The following is a 19,745-nucleotide window of genomic DNA, read 5'->3' as shown; positions in this document are numbered from 1 at the left end:
CGTCCCTTCGTTTCTTGAGAAAAGGCAAAAATGTTGGTTACCGTGAGGCACATATAATAGAAGTGAATGGGGCCAATCCGTAAACATTAAAATACGCACTGTTTTAAAAGGATAGCAACAAGACGTAAACAATATGCGTGTTAACATGATTTTAGTTTTGTAAAATCACTTACTAATCTTTTCTGTGTAAAGTTATAGCCACTTTTACAACTTCGTTGCCATGATGATGCAATGTCAACAAACCTTAAACCATAAAATGACTGTAAAAATGACAATTTAAACAACTTTCAGCTCAATAATAGACAAGTTTTAACAGAATAATTAATGTAAGTTCTTTGATGAAATTATAAGCTTCACATTTCTTTTTAAAACCTCCAAAAATTGGCCCCATTCACTTCCATTGTAAGTGCCTCGGTTACACCTGCAGCATCTGCTATCTCTCCAGAACGCCGCCAGAGGTCTCCATCTCCGGAATTCTAGCTTTCCCTTCATGAACTACATTTTCCATAATCCCCTGCTCAGACTGATTACTCACTCACCTGTTTCATATGATCCCATATATCATATTATCCATATGCGAAGCCTTGTTCTGCCTAGTCTGAGCGTGTTTTTGACTCCTGCCTGTTTATCGTATTTCCCTGCCTGCTTGTGAGTTTTTGGACCTTTTGCCTGTTTATTGGATTACCCCGCTGTCTCTCGGATTTGCTTGGTTTGCATTTCTTGGACTGTCTCCTGTGTACCGGACCGTTGCCTGTTTTGTCATTAATCCTTTTAATTGCTACTTTGTTGTACTGTTCGTATGTTTATTAAACTGCACATGGATCTTAACACAACTGCCCCGGCGTCTTCGCTACAGAAGACTTCGCCCAACTTAGATCTAGCAGCCTTCCAACAGTTACACGAGCTTGTTGCAGCACAAGCAGAAATGCTTACCAGTCACCAAGAGCAGCTGGGTAAGCTCACCTCTATCACAAAAGAACTCTTTAAATCTGTGCAGTCAAAACCACAGGTATCTCCGATGAGAGTTTCCACAAGCAACTCAGCCAGCAGCACAACACACTCTACAGCTGCTGTTCATCCTCGACTCTCACTTGCTGAGAAGTTTGATGGATCACCCAGTAAGTGTCAAGGATTTCTCTTGCAATGTGAGCTCTTTTTATCTCAACTACCTCAGATGTATCCCAATAATGAAGCTCGTGTTTCCTTTATCGTATCACTGCTGGCAGGAAAGCACTAGACTGGGCTACTGCGGTATGGAGTCGTGAGAACATTATAAAACGCTCTTTGTCTCTGTAACACAGCTTCACAGCAGAAGGGCAGGAGAACACAGGGAAGCAGGTTTTCCAGGTTCAGGTAAGACTTTTAATTGGCCACTTGAATGCTTTACAACTTCACAAACTCAACAGCTTCACAGACACGTAGTCACTCAAACACATCAGCTTCACAGGCATGTAGTTACTTAAACACATCAACTTCACAAACACAATAGATTAAACGCAACAGCTTCAGGATCACCGTGGCCTTCCTTGTGCCAGACACTCTCTCCTCTCTGCTGGTGGCATGGCTACTTATATGCCCCATGCTCACTGGAATTAGAGACAGGTGTTAAACATAATCTAGCTCAGGTTGGGGAGACATCCGGCCTGTCTACCGCTCCCCCCCATTTCTGGAGAGGAAGTCGGCGACAGCCATCTGCGCTCCCGGTCTGTGGACCACCTTGAACTTAAACGGCTGAAGAGCCAGATACCAACGGGCGATCCGCACGTTGGTAGCTTTCATGCGGTGGAGCCACTGGAGTCGGGCGTGATCTGAGCAGAGAGTGAAGGCCCGCCCCAACAGGTAGTACCGGAGAGTGAGGACTGCCCACTTGATGGCAAGACACTCCTTTTCTATGGTGCTGTAATTCAGTCTCCCTCAGGGAGAGCTTGCGGCTAATGTACAGCACCAGGCGCTCTTCCCCCTCCACCACCTGTGAGAGTACGGCCCCCAGCCCTCTGTCTGAAGTGTCTGTCTGCAAGACAAAAGGGAGAGAGAAATCGGGTGAATGTAAAAGTGCCGGCTTTAACCTGCATGAACGCCTGTTGACACTGCTCTGTCCACTGGACCGGATCTGGAGCTCCCTTTTTAATGAGATCAGTCAGCGGGCTGGTGACATCCGAATAATTAGGAATGAATCTCCTATAATAGCCAGCCAGCACCAGGAACTGTCTCACCCCCTTTTTGGTCTTGGGCCTCGGCAGGTCGCAATCACCCCAGTCTTGTCAATTTGGGGACGCACTGCCCGTGGCCCAAGAGGAACCCCAGATACCATACCTCCACCTGCCCAATTGCGCACTTCTTGGGGTTTGCTGTGAGTCCCACTCGTCAAAGCGATCTCAGAACTGCCCTCAGATGCTGCATGTGCCGCTGTCAATCATTGCTGTAAATGATGATGTCATCTAAATAGGCAGCGGCATAAGCCAAATGCAGTCTGAGGATTCGGTCCATGAGATGCTGAAATGTAGCCGGGGCTTCAAACAAACCGAACAGAAGCGTCACAAATTGGTGTAATCCAAACGGTGTGGAGAAGGCTGAAGGAATATTGGTGTCAAGGGGATCTGCCAATAACCCTTTGTAAAATCCAGTGTGGAATAAAATCGAGCAGTGCCCAACCAATCGAGCAACTCATCAACGCGAGGCATTAGGTATGTGTCAAATTTAGACACCGCGTTGACTTTTCTATAATCCACACAGAATCATACAGACCCATCACTCTTAGGAACTAGAACAACTGGGCTGGACCAATTGCTGTGGGATTCCTCTATTACCCCCATATCGAGCATTTCATCCAATTCTTCCCGGACAATTTTCTTTTTTGTGCTCAGGCAGTCGGTAGGGACGGCTACGTACCACCACCCCCCGGCTCGGTCTCGATGTGGTGCTGGATGAGGTTTGTACGTCCTGGTAGAGGGGAAAACACATCTGCAAACTCCTGTTGCAACTTGGCAACCTCTGTGAGCTGATACGGTGAGAGGTGGTCTCTGCAAGTGACCGGGGTGAAATGATTGTGTTTTGTATTCACCCCTGGCCTGAGCTCTGCCCTCTCCAGAACTACCGTAGCCAACATCACAGGGACCGCCTCCCTCCACAATTTCAGGAGGTTGAGGTGATATATTTGACGTGCGCCCCCTATATCAGTTCGCTTCACCTCATAATCAAGATCCCCCACTCGTCGTGTGACCTCAAAGGGTCCTTGCCACTTGGCGAGTAATTTGGGGCTCGATGTGGGGAGTAATACAAGTACCTTATCTCCCGGTGCAAATTCCCCTGTCGTACAGTCGGCTCTGTCATTCTTGAGCTTGGAGCAAATTCTCCTGTGTTAGTTGCCCCAAGGTGTGGAGTTTTGCTTGAAGATCAAGAACGTATTGAATTTCATTCTTACTGTTTGAAGGTCCCTCCTCCCTAGCTTCACGTATGACATCAAGCATGCCGCACGAGTGCCGCCCATACAGCAGCTCGAATGGGGAAAACACAGTGGAGGCTTGCGGGACCTCTCATACTGCAAATAACAGGGGATGAGCCATTTGTCCCAGTTTCTAGCATCCTCATGCATGAACTTACAAATCATGTTCTTAAGGGTTTTATTCAATCGCTCCACCAGGCCATCTGTCTGTGGATGGTAAACGCTGGTGCGAATTGACTTAATGCCCAATAATTTGTAAAGCTCTCATAGTGTCCATGACATAAAGATTGTGCCCTGATCGGTGAGGATTTCATTCGGAATCCCCACCCGGGAGATTATTTTGAAGAGTGCCTCCGCAACACTACGTGCTGAGATGCTGCGTAGAGGCACTGCTTCCGGATATCACGTTGCATAGTCCACTAGGACCAATACAAATTGATGTCTGCATGCTGACCATCCTAATGGCCTGACAAGGTCCATGCCAATTCTCTCAAAGGGGACCTCGATCAGCAGAAGGGGGCGCAATGGCTCTTTTGGGGTGGCCGGCGGATTCACCAGCTGACCTATACGGCAAGCCGCACACCACCTGTAGACATCGCCGCCAATGCCTGACCAATAAAAACGGAAATGGTTCAGTGTTTTCCTTTCCCCTAGATGACCCACCATGGGATTATAATGAACTGCCTGGAACACCATTTCCCGACAGCTCTGCGGTATTAAGAGCTGGGTTGTATCTTCCTTTGTTTGAGCATCCTGCGTCACTCTATACAACCGCTCATTTATAATTGTGAAATAGGGATATGAAAGTGTGACATTCGGCTGGAGTTGTTGACCATCAATCACTCTCAGTTGGTCGAAGGCGTGCTTGACAGTTTCATCTCGTGACTGCTCCAAAGGGAAATCCCCTTTGGGAAATCCCCTGAGGATGGGAGGGGCTGCAGCCTCTCCCCCCTCACGTCATCCTGACGTGGAGCTGACGAAGACGGCCCCGGCTCTGCCTCCCCTGCCAGAGCATCGCACATTTCACATCTCATTGCTTTAGTGCAGGACCCATCCGTGCATATTCCCTTTAATACATTTCTAACTTCAGGCCAATTAGTCCCCAAAATCAGCGGATGGGTGAGGCGGGAACTAACCATGGCCTCCACTTTTTTTGTTTTGTCACCCGAAATTTAATCACAAGGGTCACCACAGGGTAGTTGTGAATATCCCCATGCACACACTTCACCCTCACCATTTTAGCTATGCCCAAAGCCTCGTGTTGAACCAAGCGTTGGTGGATAGTGGTTTGATTACAACCCATGTCCACCAATGCTTGGTGAGTACCCCCCTTGACACTTACCGGTATCCGTACGCTCCAGCCCGGTCGGGTGCAGCCTGCGGAGTGTCAGGGATCCGGACCACCGTCCCCAGCTCCATCACATGTCACTGATCCCGGAAGTGTCCCGGATCTCCGCAACTCCAGCAGACTGGCCCAGGCGCTATGCCCGCACCTGCATTAGCAGGCACCTCCACCTGAGGGGGAGAGCGGCGGGGCACCGTAGATGTTGGTGGTACCGACCCCCACACATAGGGAAATGGCCTCGGTGGTGGGACTCCTCGCCTCCACGGGGCAGGAACGGGTTCTGGGGAGAGAGCAGAGTGAGAGAGAAGAGGGGAGGGGGGAGAGAGTGGGGAAAACACAGGGGGAGGGGAGGGAGAATGGGAGGTCTCTTCCGCCCTCGGGTACGCCACCATATGGTCCTCTGCCAGTCGGAAAGCTTCCTCCAGCGACGCAGGGCGGTGGCACTGAACCCACTCCGCCATTCCTCTTGGCAGTCGATGGACTAGCTGCTCCAGCACCACCTGGTCGACAGCTCCCACGATGTCGCAATCCCCCGCCAGCAGCCATTTCCAGCAGGTGTCTCTGAGCCATTGAGTGAAGGCAAAAGGGCAGCCGGTCTTCTCCAGCTTCATGGACCGGATGAGCTGGCAGTACTGCTCTGGACTGCAGCCAACCTGCTGCAGGATGGAGTTCTTTAGATCTTCGTAGTCCAGGAGGTTAGCCACCGGCAGCTGTTGAGCAGCAAGCTGGGCTTCCCTGGACAGCAACGGGAGGAGTCCAGATCTCGGTGGTTCGCCCAAACAAGTCGAGGAAGGCTTCTGGGTCATCTTCCGCCCCATCTTCAGAAGCGTGTATGGGGGCAGGGGGCTGTGGTTGTCCGGGGCTGCGGCCGGGGCTCTCTCCTGGCTGAGGAGGCTCCGAATCGCATGCTGGTCCTCTGCTTGAGCTTGGAGGATGTCAAAGAACTGTCGGTCTTGGTCTTGATGTAGCTCAAGAAGGGATTGTTGGTGTGTCTGGTGTAGGCCGGCAAGGGACTTGAGGATCTCGGCCAACTGCGAGGACTCTATGGGGTGCAATTCAGGATCCTGGATTTCGGCACCAGTGTAACAGCTTCAAAGCAGAAGGGAAGGAGAACACAGGGAAGCGGGTTTTCCAGGTTCAGGTAAGACTTTTAATCGGCCACTTGAGTGCTTTACAACTTCATAAACTCAACAGCTTCACAGACACGTAGCCACTCAAACACATCAGCTTCACAGGCACGTAGTTACTTAAACACATCAGCTTCACAAACACAACAGATTAAACACAACAGCTTCAGGAGTACCGTGGCCTTCCTTGTGCGAGACTCTCTCTCCTCCCTGCTGGTGGCGTGGCTGCTTATATGCCGCTCTCCCCATGCTCACTGGAATTAGAGACAGGTGTTAAACATAATCTAGCTCAGGTGCAAGTGCCCTTACCGCTTTCTCTCTCTCCAGACAGACTCTTGACCACGCCCCTGCTGCCACAGTCTCATTTCATAGCTCATTTACGGGAGGTTTTTGAACACTCTGAGGGTGGTAAGGACCTGGGAGAACTTCTATTATGTTTAAAGCAAGGGAAGATATCTGCTGCTGAATTCTCCTTATCCTTTCGCATGCTAGCAGCACAAAGAGTGTGGGTGGAGGACGCTTTGAAACTACTGTTCCATCAGGGGTTAAATCCTGATCATCAAGCTGAACTAGCATGTCGTGATGAGGGGAGATCTCTTGATGAATTCATCAAATTAGCCATTTGTCTGGATGACCTGATTAAAGCCCGTCGTCTAGACAGTTCTCTGCAGACATACTGACATTGCTGCAACCAGTTATCACGAGCCCATGCAAGTGGGTCTTTCTTCTCTCTTTACCAAAGAACGAAGACTTCGTCTACAGGAAAGATTGTGTATCTACTGTGGACAGTCGCGACATTTACTGGCTGCCTGCCCTACTCGTCCCCCTAGGGAGGGGGACGTGGTGGTGAGTTTGGAACTTTCAAACCTAATTCTAATCGAACAGTTTGAAGTTTCAGTTACTTTACATTTTCTAGATAATGAACATCATGTATCTGCCATTTTAGATTCAGGGGCTGCAGGTAACTTTATTGACCTGGGTCTCGCCACAAATATAAACCTATCTTTTGTTCCCTGTGTCCCTCCTTTGCATGTATCAGCACTAGACGGATGACCTCTGGGGTCTGGCAAGATTCAACAAATCACCTGACCCATCCGTCTTCAAGTAAGACTTCTTCATTATGAGGAGATTCAATTTCTAGTCCCTCATTCTCCTAAGAACCCGACTGTTCTTGGCCTGCCATGGCTGAGACTTCACAACCCTGAGATCTCATGGAGAGATGGACAAATCACTCATTGGAGTGCTTCCTGTTTCTAGTCTTGCCTCAACCTTCCTGAACCCATCTCTCTTCCTCCTGTAAGCACCACGACTAACCTCGCTGAGAAGGAGATGTCAATTCTGCCACATTATTATTCGGATCTCCAGGAAGCATTCAGCAAATCAAAGGCTATGCAACTTCCTCCTCACTGTTCCTGTGACTGTGCCATTGACATTCTGCAGGGCACCTCTCCTCCACATGGACAAATATACCCCTTATCAGAACCTGAAACTGAAGCTATGGAGGAGTACATGTCGGAGTCCCTAGAAAGAGGGTTCATTCGACCATCCACTTCTCTGGTTTCTTCTTCGTAGGCAAGAAGGACGGGGGTCTTTGTCCATGCATTGACTACTAAGGCATGAACACAGTCACCATCAAGTATCGCTATCCTCTCCCTCTGGTACCAGCAGCATTAGAGCAGTTACGATGCACCAAGATCTTCACCAAACTGGATCTTTGTAACGCCTACAACTTAATCTGCATTTGGGAGGGGGATGAATGGAAGACAATCTACACACACTGGCCACTACGAATACCAGGAGATGCCTTTCGGACTTTCCAACAGTCCATCTGTCTTTCAAGCCTATGTAAATGACCTTTTTCATGATCTTATTGGCAAATGGGTCATTGTCTACATTGATGATATTCTGATATACTCTTCTTCCCTTGATGAACATGTTCAACATGTCAGAGTGGTGCTCAACCGCCTTGTTCAACACCAACTGTATGCCAAGATGGAGAAATGTGAGTTTCACAAATCAACCATCTCTTTCCTGGGGTATGTCATCTCCCCAAAGGGAGTCACCATGGACTCTTCTAAGGTGCAAGCCATGCTGAAGTGGCCACTACCCGTGTCTGTCAAAAAAACTACAGCGCTTCCTTGGTTTTGCAAATTTCTACTGACGTTTCATCTGAGGTTTCAGCTCGATTGCTGCTCCACTCACCTCTTTGCTCCATGGAAAAGCTCTGAAACTGTTCTGGACACCATCTGCTCATCAAGCCTTCGATGTTCTTAAACGACACTTTACGACTGCACCCATTCTCCATCATCCAGATCCCACTCGACCCTTCATACTGGAAGTGGATGCCTCTGATTCAGGAGTAGGTGCAGTGCTCTCTCAATGACAAGGATCTCCCGCCAAACTCCATCCCTGTGCCTTCTACTCATGCAAGTTGTCAGCTGCTGAGAGAAATTACGATGTTAGCAACTGTGAACTTTTGGCCATGAAAGTCGCTTTCGAGGAGTGGAGGCATTGGTTAGAGGGAGCTCGTCATCCCTTCCTGGTTATCACAGATCATCGCAATCTGGTATACATTCAGTCTGCTAAATGACTAAATCCCCATCAAGCTCGAAGGTCTTTGTTTTTCTCCAGATTTGATTTCAACATTACCTTTTTGACCCGGCTCCAAGAACACCAAAGCAGCTGACCTGTCCTACATTTATGGGTCTACTATTGCAACAACCCCGTGACCCTGATAATCCCACCAACCCTCATTGTCACTCCCGTACAATGGGACATTATGGCTGAAATCACCCAAGCTCAGAATCAAGAACCCAGTCCCACTGACTGCCCTCCTGATAAAATCTTTGTTCCCAGATCCTTGTGCAACAGAGTTCTTCAGTGGGTTCATGACTCGGCCTGCTCTGGGCATCCAGGTGCACAAGCTACTTGCAAGTTAGTGCAAAACCGGTTTTGGTGGAAGAACCTAGCGACAGAGGTCACTGACTATGTTAAAAATTGCAATGTTTGTGCCACCTCTAAATCTGTTCGACAGCTTCCGTCTGGTCTCCTTTAGCCCCTGCCTACCCCTCGTCGTCCTTGGTCTCATATCGCTGTGGATTTTGTCATGGATTTACCCAACTCCCAGGGTTTCACTACCATCTTAACCATGGTGGATCATTTTACTAAGGCCTGTAGATTCATCCTCCTGCCCAAGCTCCCCTCGTCTATGGAATGTGCTGAGAACCTGTTCCAGTATGTCTTCCACTTCTATGGCCTACCAGAAGACATTGTCTCTGATCGTGGTCCTCAATTCACCTCCTGAGTCTGGTCTGCATTCTTCAAATTGCTCAACGTCAACGTGAATCTAACCTCTGGATATCACCCTCAATCTAATGGACAAGCTGAACGCCTAAATCGAGACCTAGGTAAATTCCTCTGAGCATACTGTCAAATTAATCAGCACGACTGGAGCCGCTTACTTCCCTGGGCCAAATATGCTAAAAATTCCCTGTTCAAACCAGCCACCGGAACCACTCCTTTCAAGTGCATCCTAGGTTTTCAACCCCCACTCTTTCCTTGGTCCGGGAAACCATCCGATGTACCTGAAGTCAACGACTGGATGCAGTGCAGTGAGGCTATCTGGGATCAAGCACACGTCCACTTACAACATGCTATTCACTGACAGCGGGAGCAGGCCAATCTCCATCGGTGGCCTGGCCCCAACTATGCTCCAGGGCAGTGGGTTTGGCTGTCAACCCGAGATCTTCGTCTTCGGCTCCTGTGCAAGAAATTAAGTCAAAGGTATATTGGTCCTTTCAAAATCATTCATCAAATCAAACCTGTGTCCTTCAAGCTACAACTCCCTGCTAATTACCGTGTTTCCCCCATCTTTCATGTCTCCTTGCTCAAACCCACGGCGCCTCAGAGAGAGGAGGGCTCTCAAGACCCCCAGAGATCCCTTCCATTCCTCATTGATGGAAAGGAGGCCTTTCGGGTACACAAGCTCCTGGACTCTCGACGCCGGGGTCAGAGTCTCCAATACTTGGTTGACTGGGAGTGCTACGGCCCTGAGGAGCATTCCTGGACGAACTCTGAGGACATTCTGGACCCTGCTCTCATCTGAATTCCACAACAGTTTCCCTAATTGTCCCGCTCCCAGAGGTTGTGGTAGACCCCGACGCAGACAACCTCCTTGCATCAGGAGCCACTCATGGGGGGGAGGGCTCTGTTACACCTGCAGCATCTGCTATCTCTCCAGAACGCCGCCAGAGGTCTCCATCTCCGGAATTCTAGCTTTCCCTTCCCAAACTACATTTCCTATAATCCACCGCTCAGACTGATTACTCACTCACCTGTTTCATATTATCCCAGACTATTTAAGTTCTCTGTTTACCTGCATTCAGTGTGAAGTCTTGTTCTGCCTAGTCTGCAATTCTGAGCGTTATTTCCATTCCTGTTCTTCCTGTGTTTTTGACTCCTGCCTGTTTATCATATTTCCCTGCCTGCTTGTGAGCTTTTGGAACTTTTGCCTGTTTATTATACACGCTCTCTCTCGAATTTGCTTGTTTTGCATTTCCTGGACTGTCTCCTATGTACCGGACCCTTGCCTGTTTTGTCGTTAATCCTTTTATTTGCTACTTTGTTGTACTGTTGATACGTTTATTAAACTGCTCATGGATCTTAACACAACTTCCCCAGCGTCTTCGCTACAGCCTCATTGTAACCCAGATTTTTGCTTTTTTCAAAGAAACGGAGGGACGAGTCGAAATTATTTTTTGTTGTAATCAATATTATGCCACAAATCCTGTTCATTGATCTTAACTTGTATTGAATCTAGAATATTTTCTTTAAGATCAGTCACCATGAACATGAATTCCCAGGCTAGTGGAACCGTACCTACATTTTTACGATAGTTGGTGTAGAGATATTTTATAGACTATGTCAAATGATTTTTTGTTTGTTTTAGATTAAGTGTGCAAAAGTCTATGAAATACAATAACAAGAGTGTAACCTGTGCGTATTATGGTCATGTGTTGCATATTAGCGTTAGCATTAGCACAATAAAGGCAGAATGTAAACATGACAAGTTACACATTTTCTGCTGCATATATATATTACTTTAAATCATCACAGAGTGGTTAAAATAGCTTCTTTTTACAAATTTCATGCTGATTCCATTTATATAATGAGGCATGTACCATAGTGATTGAAAACACTTTAATAACAACACAATGTCACATTGGTTGATGTTTTACATGTAGTCTGCTGTCAGGACAGCATACTTCTCATATTTAAACGCTCTTCTAAATGCCAGCCCCAACGGCTTGTGCCCTAAACAGTAACGAAGAACAAATAACTTTGCCATTATTGTGTCAGAGACGTAAGTCAGATGGAACTGAGCAAAATGTCTGAACATAGACCATATGTCAATACATTTTTCTTTTCTTACCAAAAGCCTTTACACTAGTGGATTTCACACCTTAAATGTTGTACCCATGACTCTACACAAGCAGATATCGATTCCTGTCTTTCAGAAGAAACTTTATAGAGACTCTGGTTGCACTGTTGTGATGATTGACATGTTTGCCATGATCTAGATCCTATCTGAATCCCACAATCCTCCCTGTGGGGGCTCTTATCAACAAACATTCCTCCACAGTCTGCTGTGCACACTAAACCTAACATGACAACTTGAGAATGCTATACATTTTTTAGCTGTTATCAAAAACATTTTCACTAAGCCATTAGGACTATGTTGCACTGTTTCTGTCAAGAGTGATTTAGGAGTGGTGATGGCTGAGAAGTTCACTTCAGTCTTTCGTTCTTTCTTATTTCCTTTTCAGCTAATGGAAGTGAGGTGCACATAAGTAATGTTCACTTTGAAGACACCGGGGCCTACACCTGCATTGCCCGTAATGAGGCTGGTGTGGACGAGGACATCTCCTCTCTGTTTGTGGAGGACTCCGCTAGGAAAACACGTATGTATAAGTCATGTTATGCAGTCCATCTGTCCTTGTAATGGAGCTTCACTTCCCTTTTCTATGCATTATTCATTGGACTGAACGTTTAATAGTTTATAAGCTTCAGATGTAATAATAGAACGAGAAGAAGATGGAATAATGGAAGAAGAGTCCCAGTGGTCTGATATTTCACTCTTATCAGCAAATTTAGAACACTACATAAAAAAAAAAAAATAAATAATTATAATAATAATAAAGATCAGGATTAATTGAAAGTAAATCATATTAAACAGAAAATACATACTTATACAATACTAATAATACAGTATTTACTACAGTTTATTATCAATTATCAAGTTTTTTATCATTAAATGAATAGTAAGTGTTAGACAGGGATGTAGATTTTCTGAGATGGAATAATTGACCAAGGCAAGTCTTTTGAAGTTTTTGTTGGTTGTAAGCTTAAAGGTAAAATGTTTAATTTCTGTGCCACTATAGAGGCACCAGTGGTGTACGGGACACCCCCTGCAGCTCCCACAATGCGTGGGGGCCTTGTCGCAGATTCACCTATCTACGAGTAGCCTTTGCTTTTTTAGAATGGATCTCAATTATTTGCAGGGATGCCAATTCCCCATTAATTAACATCACCATCAAATATTTACCCATTGATCCAACATTTAAATATTCAGCGTTTGTCAGAGCTATAGTGTGTGCGCACACCCCTCCCTCTCTCCCCACTGTGTGCTGTCATTGTTCATAGGCCAATTTCACACTACCACATTTGTCACTTCCGGAGATGGCCCTCGCAGGGTAAACTTAAAATTTTCTGTCATCATTCTCGTGTGTCTGATTGGGTCGGCTCTGCATTACTGCAAGTGAAAACAGCCCGTTGATTTCGGAGAGAATCATCGGCAGCGGCTCTTCTCCCTCACACACCTGTACAGCTCCAGAATAGAGAAGCAGTGCTGGGAAATCACATCTGGTCTGATCACTCACAGCATGGACTCTTTCATAAACACTTCTGTCATCTCTCCCTCTCCAATATGTCATCTCGTTTACATGCTTCTGTCATCATCAAAAAACGGAGTGCATTAAACTTCCATATTCGGGATAATATTCATTAAATTTATGTCACTTAATATTGTCGATTAACGCGCACGTTAATAGTGTTATGTAATGAAATAATATGTTGTAATTAATAGGGATGTGCGAGACTAGTCGACTGGTCAACTAAATGTTTCTGATGTTGCTAGTCGACACTGAAATTACTAGTCAGTTAATATTTCCCACCATTAAACTGATCATCATTTTTACACATTTAGGTTTGGCTTTATATTTTTACAGAGGCTGTGCTTAAATTACTGTCATATTAATGTTACATATTTTAAATAGAATTAATAATGCAAATATAATTTTAAAAAGAGGATATCTGGAGCAGATACTAAGTTTCATTTCACCTCAGGCTGCGTGTGCTTCTTTCCTCTCTCACTCGCAGCACGCGCAGGAAAATGTCCACTCGCTAGACAAGCAAACTCAGCAAAGTAATTATGAAATCACTTCGGTGGTGGTATGGGAATCGGATTTCCAAACGTTTGATGGATGTTTTCACATTTGAGTCTTCTTTACATCTGTGCATGCTTGTACGTTATTTTTCCGCTCTGCAGGCTTTTTCAAGAACAGGATAGCAGCCTCAGGTGAGTCAAGTCCCGTCTCTCACTGGACCTTGTCGACATGTTAATTTTACTCATCAAAAAATTTAATTTTGAGTAAGTAGCTTAGTAGTTTATTTCAACAAGGTGCCAGCTGTATTCCGTGTGCACATCATGTTTAGAATACATTAGGTTTATTGTATGCTACATCACAGGCCTATTTTTCTATCCTATGGCTACTTTTTTTTTTACATAGGAACTGTTATTGGCTGTCATTTTAGATCGATGATTATTGCATGACTGCACATCGTGAAATACGCGCAAATTTTCAGCGCATTTTTTTCTCTCTCGTAGATTTGGCTTACCTCTTAATTATTTTCAACAATGTCCTGACTGTTTTAATATGTTAAGTAACTTTTACATGGTGAATTCTGTTTAGAACAGGCTGGGTTGCTCTATTGGTCCTGCACTATATATTTAATTGCTTTCAATAAATATGCCTGTTAAATATTCGCTAATGTTGATTCAGTGAATGCGTGTCATGTTCAATATTTAATGTACAGTGATCTTAATGCAAGGCGAGCACGTCGCAGATAAATGCCTCCTTTCAGTGGAATTTAGCTTTGGATTTGGAATAGATTAAGTATCTGAAATGGTCATGTAAACACATTTTTTTTTTGTTTTTTTTTTACAGTTTTCTGAAGGTTGGTTTCTTTTTAGACTAGTCGACTTCAAAATTTCCGTTTAAACGTCAGTGAAATTAGTCATTCAGCACATCCCTTGTAATCATTCTATTACTTATTGCACAGTTCCTTATATCTCTCTGCTGCTCTGTTAATTTGATAATGTGCATTGTGTTTATGTATGTAATTTATGAAAACAGATAAATCATTGCAGGTCTTGTGCAGCTGTTATTTGTTAAACACCACTCCATCCTGCCCAGTGTCCCCAGTGAAACAGCTCTCAAGTTGTTTCTAACTTTTATTTGTAATGGTTGCAAATGCTGAAAGATCATTCTCGATAATCATGCTATTACTAAAATAACAATAAAATCAGAGCAGCGGCATGTTTGCCTGCACTTTCAAAAAATATAAATGTATTCCTGCAGGGATTTTAGTCAGACAAAAAAGCAATATATATATCCAAATCACTACACATACATTATATGGCCTATATATATAATCTTACTAATAATAACATTAATTAATAGCATCAATACCAATACAGAATATAGAAGGGTTGGCACTCCTAAAAACATGTATTGCTTAATATTTAATCATTCTCATTTTCACATTAATGAGGAAAAATGTGAAAAACTCTTTACAGATGTGACAGTTGTGAAAGTGGCACTTACCTATACACGATGAGGTAAAACCATCCAAAACGCCTTGAAACCAGCAAACTTTGACTTCTGAGTTATTGGTATGGTATCCATTAAGGCTGCACGATTAATTGAGTTAAGATTGAAATCACAATATGGTCTTGCACTATTACTAAAACTCGAAAGGCTGCGTTTAAAAATAGACTGCAATCAGCACTTCAGTCAGCGCTTCAATCAACTTGTAAGCAAGTACCATTACACCATGATAGAACTTAAAAGGCTGTTTTGTTCCTTTGGTTAAAACTTTTTATTTTTCCATGATGTGGTTGACATTTCTGTATAATTTTAAAATGAATGGCCTGTCATATGTTTAACAGATCCATTCCTTCTTGAATTAAAATTATTTATTGTTAGAACAATAAAAAGCTTTGTGCATTTTTAAAATGTGTGATCTGATTACAAAATAAGGTACTGTAAGTGGCAGAATATTGGTATCGGCTAATAGTTTTTGTTAAAATCGGTATCGGCCAAACTTTTTCATGCCTAAACCAAACAGATTGTAATTTTGTTTGTTGCCATTTGTGGCACAGAGAAATCGCACATACCTTAACCTCATGCGACCCCACGTCCACATGCGTGAACGTTGTATTTTGGCTTCATTGTCCGCAACGCATAATTTAAATGAATAAAAAACAATTTAATACTGTTCACAAGACTCTAGACTGTCAATTAAGGGTTAAACTTCTGTCGCACCGAGTCACGTGACACAACAACATGCCGTCGATTTCCTTGAAACACTCCTACGGATGCAGCGCCAACAAAAGTGCCTCTGGTAAGAAATCTATTTAAGTTTTTTTTTTTATTGAAACCTGTTTGGTTGTAAAGAGTGGAGTGTCTAGTTTCATTTAATATGCCACTTTAAAAAATCTGTTCATTTTCGTGCATCAGTGCGCTGATAAGCATGATGTCCACATATGTGGAAACTGGCACCACATTTCCTCAAAAGTAGAAAAAACATGTTAGTTATTTTGAATAACTTTCAACTCTACCACATCTGTGGGTCATTTTGCTTTTGGATATACATTTTGTTATATTTTATTTTGTTATCACTGTGCAATACGATTCTATTCATTAACATTAGTTAATTCATTCCTATATATTTACTATGCATTTTTATATTGAGAATAAATGGGTTCATCCAAAAGCTGAAAAATTTTGCTTTGAGAGGCTTTATATGGAGTTAGGATGAAAATAAGGTGCATTTCAAACTGTTCTGAGACCAGTGAAGACAGACAGCACACTGGAGGTTAAGTCATTCACAAAATAGGGAGCAAAGGAGCATCCTATATCTTTCTATGCAGCTAAATGCATTCAATTCTAAAATCCGACCAAAAGCTCAGTTTCAGGCTGCAGATGATGTTTGGACCACTCAACATGTTTGGCAGACATGGGACAATAGTAATCAGTACATAGATTCAGAATTGTATAATGCTACATTTTATTTTAACATGGTTGGCAGTAATTGGATGATGCTGGACATTATTTTGAATAAGAATGATTTATTCAGCTTTACAGAAAATCAGCTGTAATGACTGTAACATCTCAAAAACATGAATAACCAACACACCTGACAAAACAAACATAATAAGCAATTTGATAAAAATAAAAAATAAAATCTGAATTTCTATAGCTTAGTGTTATTTAAAATTTCACAATGTAGTCTTGCTTTCCACATATGTGGACATACATTTTTTCACACTGTAGTGTAGGTGTGTTTAACGTTCTCAGTTTCGAGGGGAAAGGAGGATGCAGGAGTCGGCGTTGCAGTCCACGTAAGTGTACTTTTATTCTCAGGATTTCAGTCACAAGAACTTCAGTTCACACTCATCAGCTTCAGTGATAACAGTCAGCATAAACTCAGAAATACAACATAAACAGCTTTGCAGCGTTCAACTCCAGTTAGTGTTGTGTGTGTGTGACTTGAACTCTCTCTCCCAGTCTAGCATTCTGCTGGCTTTTTAAAGCCCGTCTCCACCATCACTGAAATGAGACACAGGTGTTTAGAGTCAATAATCACCAGGTGATGGCTCTTACTGCTCCTCTCTCCCCACTGACAGACACCAAACACATGACCACGTCCCCCTCCATATAACCTCACCGCCCAACTCAGGCCCGGGCACCGTCCGGCCTGCTAAAGAGACCTTACGACTAATATACAGCACAGGAAGCTCCACCCACTCCACCTCCTGAGAGAGCACGGCCCCCAGCCCCCTCTCTGATGCATCCATCTATAAAATGAAGGGGAGAGAGAAGTTTGGAGCATGTAAAAGCGATCCGCCACAGAGTGCAGATTTCACTCTCGTGAAAGCCTGTTGGCACACCTCCGTCCACTGGACCGGATCTGATGCCCCCATTTTAGTGAGATCAGTCAAGGGGCTGGTGACATCAGAGAAAATAGGCACAAACCTTTGGTAGTAGCCAGCCAGCCCTATAAACTGTCTCACCTCCTTTTAGGTCTTGGGTTGTGGGCAGGCCACTATCGCTGCGGTCTTATCAACTAGGGGCCGTACCTGCCCATAAGCCAAGTGCAAGCCCAGATACCATACTTCCACCTGTCCAATTGTGCACTTTTTTGGGTTTGCCATGAGCCCCGCTCACCTCAGCAACCTTAGGATGGCTCTCAGATGCTGAATATGCCTCTGCCAATCATTACTGTATATAATAATATCGTCCAAATAGGCAGCGGCATATGCGGCATTTGGCCAGAGAATCTTATCCATGAGGCACTGGAATGTGGAGGGATCCCTGAACAAACCAAACGGAAGAGTGATGAATTGGTGTAATCCGAACGGTGTAGAAAATGCATTTTTTTTCTCGGGATAATGAAGTTAAGGTGATCTGCCAATACCCCTTTTTTAAATCCAGTGTCGAATAAAATTGAGCCGCACCCAACCAATCGAGCAGTTCGTCAATTTGGGGCATTGGGTATGCATCATATGTAGACTCCGCATTGACTTTTCGATAATCTACACACAACCGGACTGACCCATCACTCTTAGGCACATGAACAACCGGACTGGCCCAATCACTGTACGATTCTTCTATTACTCCCAACTTGAGCATTGCCTCTAATTCGTCCCGAATCACTTTTTTCTTGTGTTCGGGCTAGCAGTACAGTCGACTACATACTACTATCACTGGTGGAGTCTCGATATGGTGTTGTATGAGGTTCGTATGACCGGGAAGAGGGGAGAACACGTCCGCAAACTCCTTTTGTAACTTGGCCACCTCCGTGAGCTGGGGCGGTGAGAGGTGGTCTCCACAAGGGACTGGGGTGAATGGATCGGCTTTGAACTTCACCTCCGGCCCGAGCTCCACCCTCTCCGCCATGGACATGGGTACAGCATCTCTCCATAATTTAAGGAGGTTGAGGTGGTAAATTTGACGTGCTCTGCCTCTGTCCATTCACTTGACCTCATAATCGAGATCCCCGACTCGCCGTGTAACCTCAAAGGGTCCTTGCTGCTTGGCGAGTAATTTCAAGCTCGAAGTGGGCAGTAATACAACGACTTTGTCTCCTGGTGCAAATTCCTGTAGCTGGGCACCCCTATTATAGAGCTGGCTTTGTCTCTCTGGAGCTTGGAGCAAATTTCCCTGTCACAACTGACCCAGTGTGTGTAGATTTGCTCGAAGATCAAGGACATACTGAATTTCATTTTTGCTTTGGGAAGGTCCCTCTTCACACGCCTCCCATATGACGTCAAACACCCCGCAGGGCTGACGTCCATACAGGAGCTCAAAGCGGGAAAACCCAGTGGAGGCTTGTGGGACCTCCCGGACTGTGAATAATAAGGGTTCCAGCCATTTGTTCCAGTTTCTGGGGTCCTCGCGTACAAACTTACGAATCATATTTTTTAGGGTTTGATTAAATCATTCGACAAGCCGATCAGTTTTTGGGTTTTAAATGCTGGTGCGAATCGAATTAATCCCCAGCAATACATAAAGTTCACGCAGTGTATGTGACATAAATGTTGTGCCTTGATCTGTGAGGATTTCCTTCGGAATCCCCACGTGGGAGATAATTTTGAAGAGTGCCTCCGCAACACTGCGTGCTGAGATGTTGCACAAAGGCACCGCTTCCGGAAATCACATTGCATAATCCACCAGGACTAATACAAACAGATATATGCGTGCTGACCATTCTAATGGTCCGACGAGGTCCAAACTAATTCTTTCAAAGGGGGCCTCGATTAATGGTAATGGGCTCAATGGTGCTCTTGGGGTGGCCAGTGGATTCACCAGCTGACATTCGCGGCTTGCTGCACACCATCTGCGCACAATCCCACAAATGTCCAGCTAGTAAAAGCAGGCCATAAACCGGTGCAGTGTCCTTTCTTGTCCTAATTGACCTGCCATAGGATTATGGTGAGCTGCCTGGAAAAGTGTTTCCCGACGGCTCTTCGGGACTAATAACTGGGTTGTATTTTCATGGGTTCGAGTGCCCTGCATCACTCGATACAACCGGTCCTTAATAATCAAAAAATATGGATACAGTAAGTCAGAAGTTTACATACACCTTAGCCAAATACATTTAAACTAAGCTTTTCACAATTCCTGACATTTAATCATAGAAAACATTCCCTGTCTTAGGTCAGTTAGGATCACTACTTTATTTTAAGAATGTGAAATGTCAGAATAATAGTAGAGAGAATTATTTATTTCAGCTTTTATTTCTTTCATCACATTCCCAGTGGGTCAGAAGTTTACATACAATTTGTTAGTATTTGGTAGCATTGCTTTTAAATTGTTTAACTTGGGTCAAACATTTTGGGTAACCTTCCACAAGCTTCTCACAATAAGCTGCTGGAATTTGGCCCATTCCTCCAGACAGAACTGGTGTAACTGAGCCAGGTTTGTAG

General features: G+C 44.5%; 1 protein-coding gene across 2 annotated transcripts in view; it reads left to right on the top strand.

Moving 5' to 3' along the window:
• Positions 1–19,745, top strand: part of LOC127413035 (follistatin-related protein 5-like) — a 251,700-nt gene that overhangs the window by 178,892 nt on the left and 53,063 nt on the right. For both annotated transcript variants that reach the window (XM_051649838.1, XM_051649837.1), the window contains exon 10: positions 11,740–11,874. In XM_051649838.1, the coding sequence (XP_051505798.1) occupies positions 11,740–11,874 (135 nt within the window). The remainder of the gene's footprint in view (positions 1–11,739; positions 11,875–19,745) is intronic.

Source organism: Myxocyprinus asiaticus, chromosome 22 (assembly GCF_019703515.2).
Source record: "Myxocyprinus asiaticus isolate MX2 ecotype Aquarium Trade chromosome 22, UBuf_Myxa_2, whole genome shotgun sequence".
NCBI lineage: Eukaryota > Metazoa > Chordata > Actinopteri > Cypriniformes > Catostomidae > Myxocyprinus > Myxocyprinus asiaticus.
Note: the sequence above shows the minus strand (reverse complement) of the source record. Positions and strands in the feature narration are given on the sequence as shown.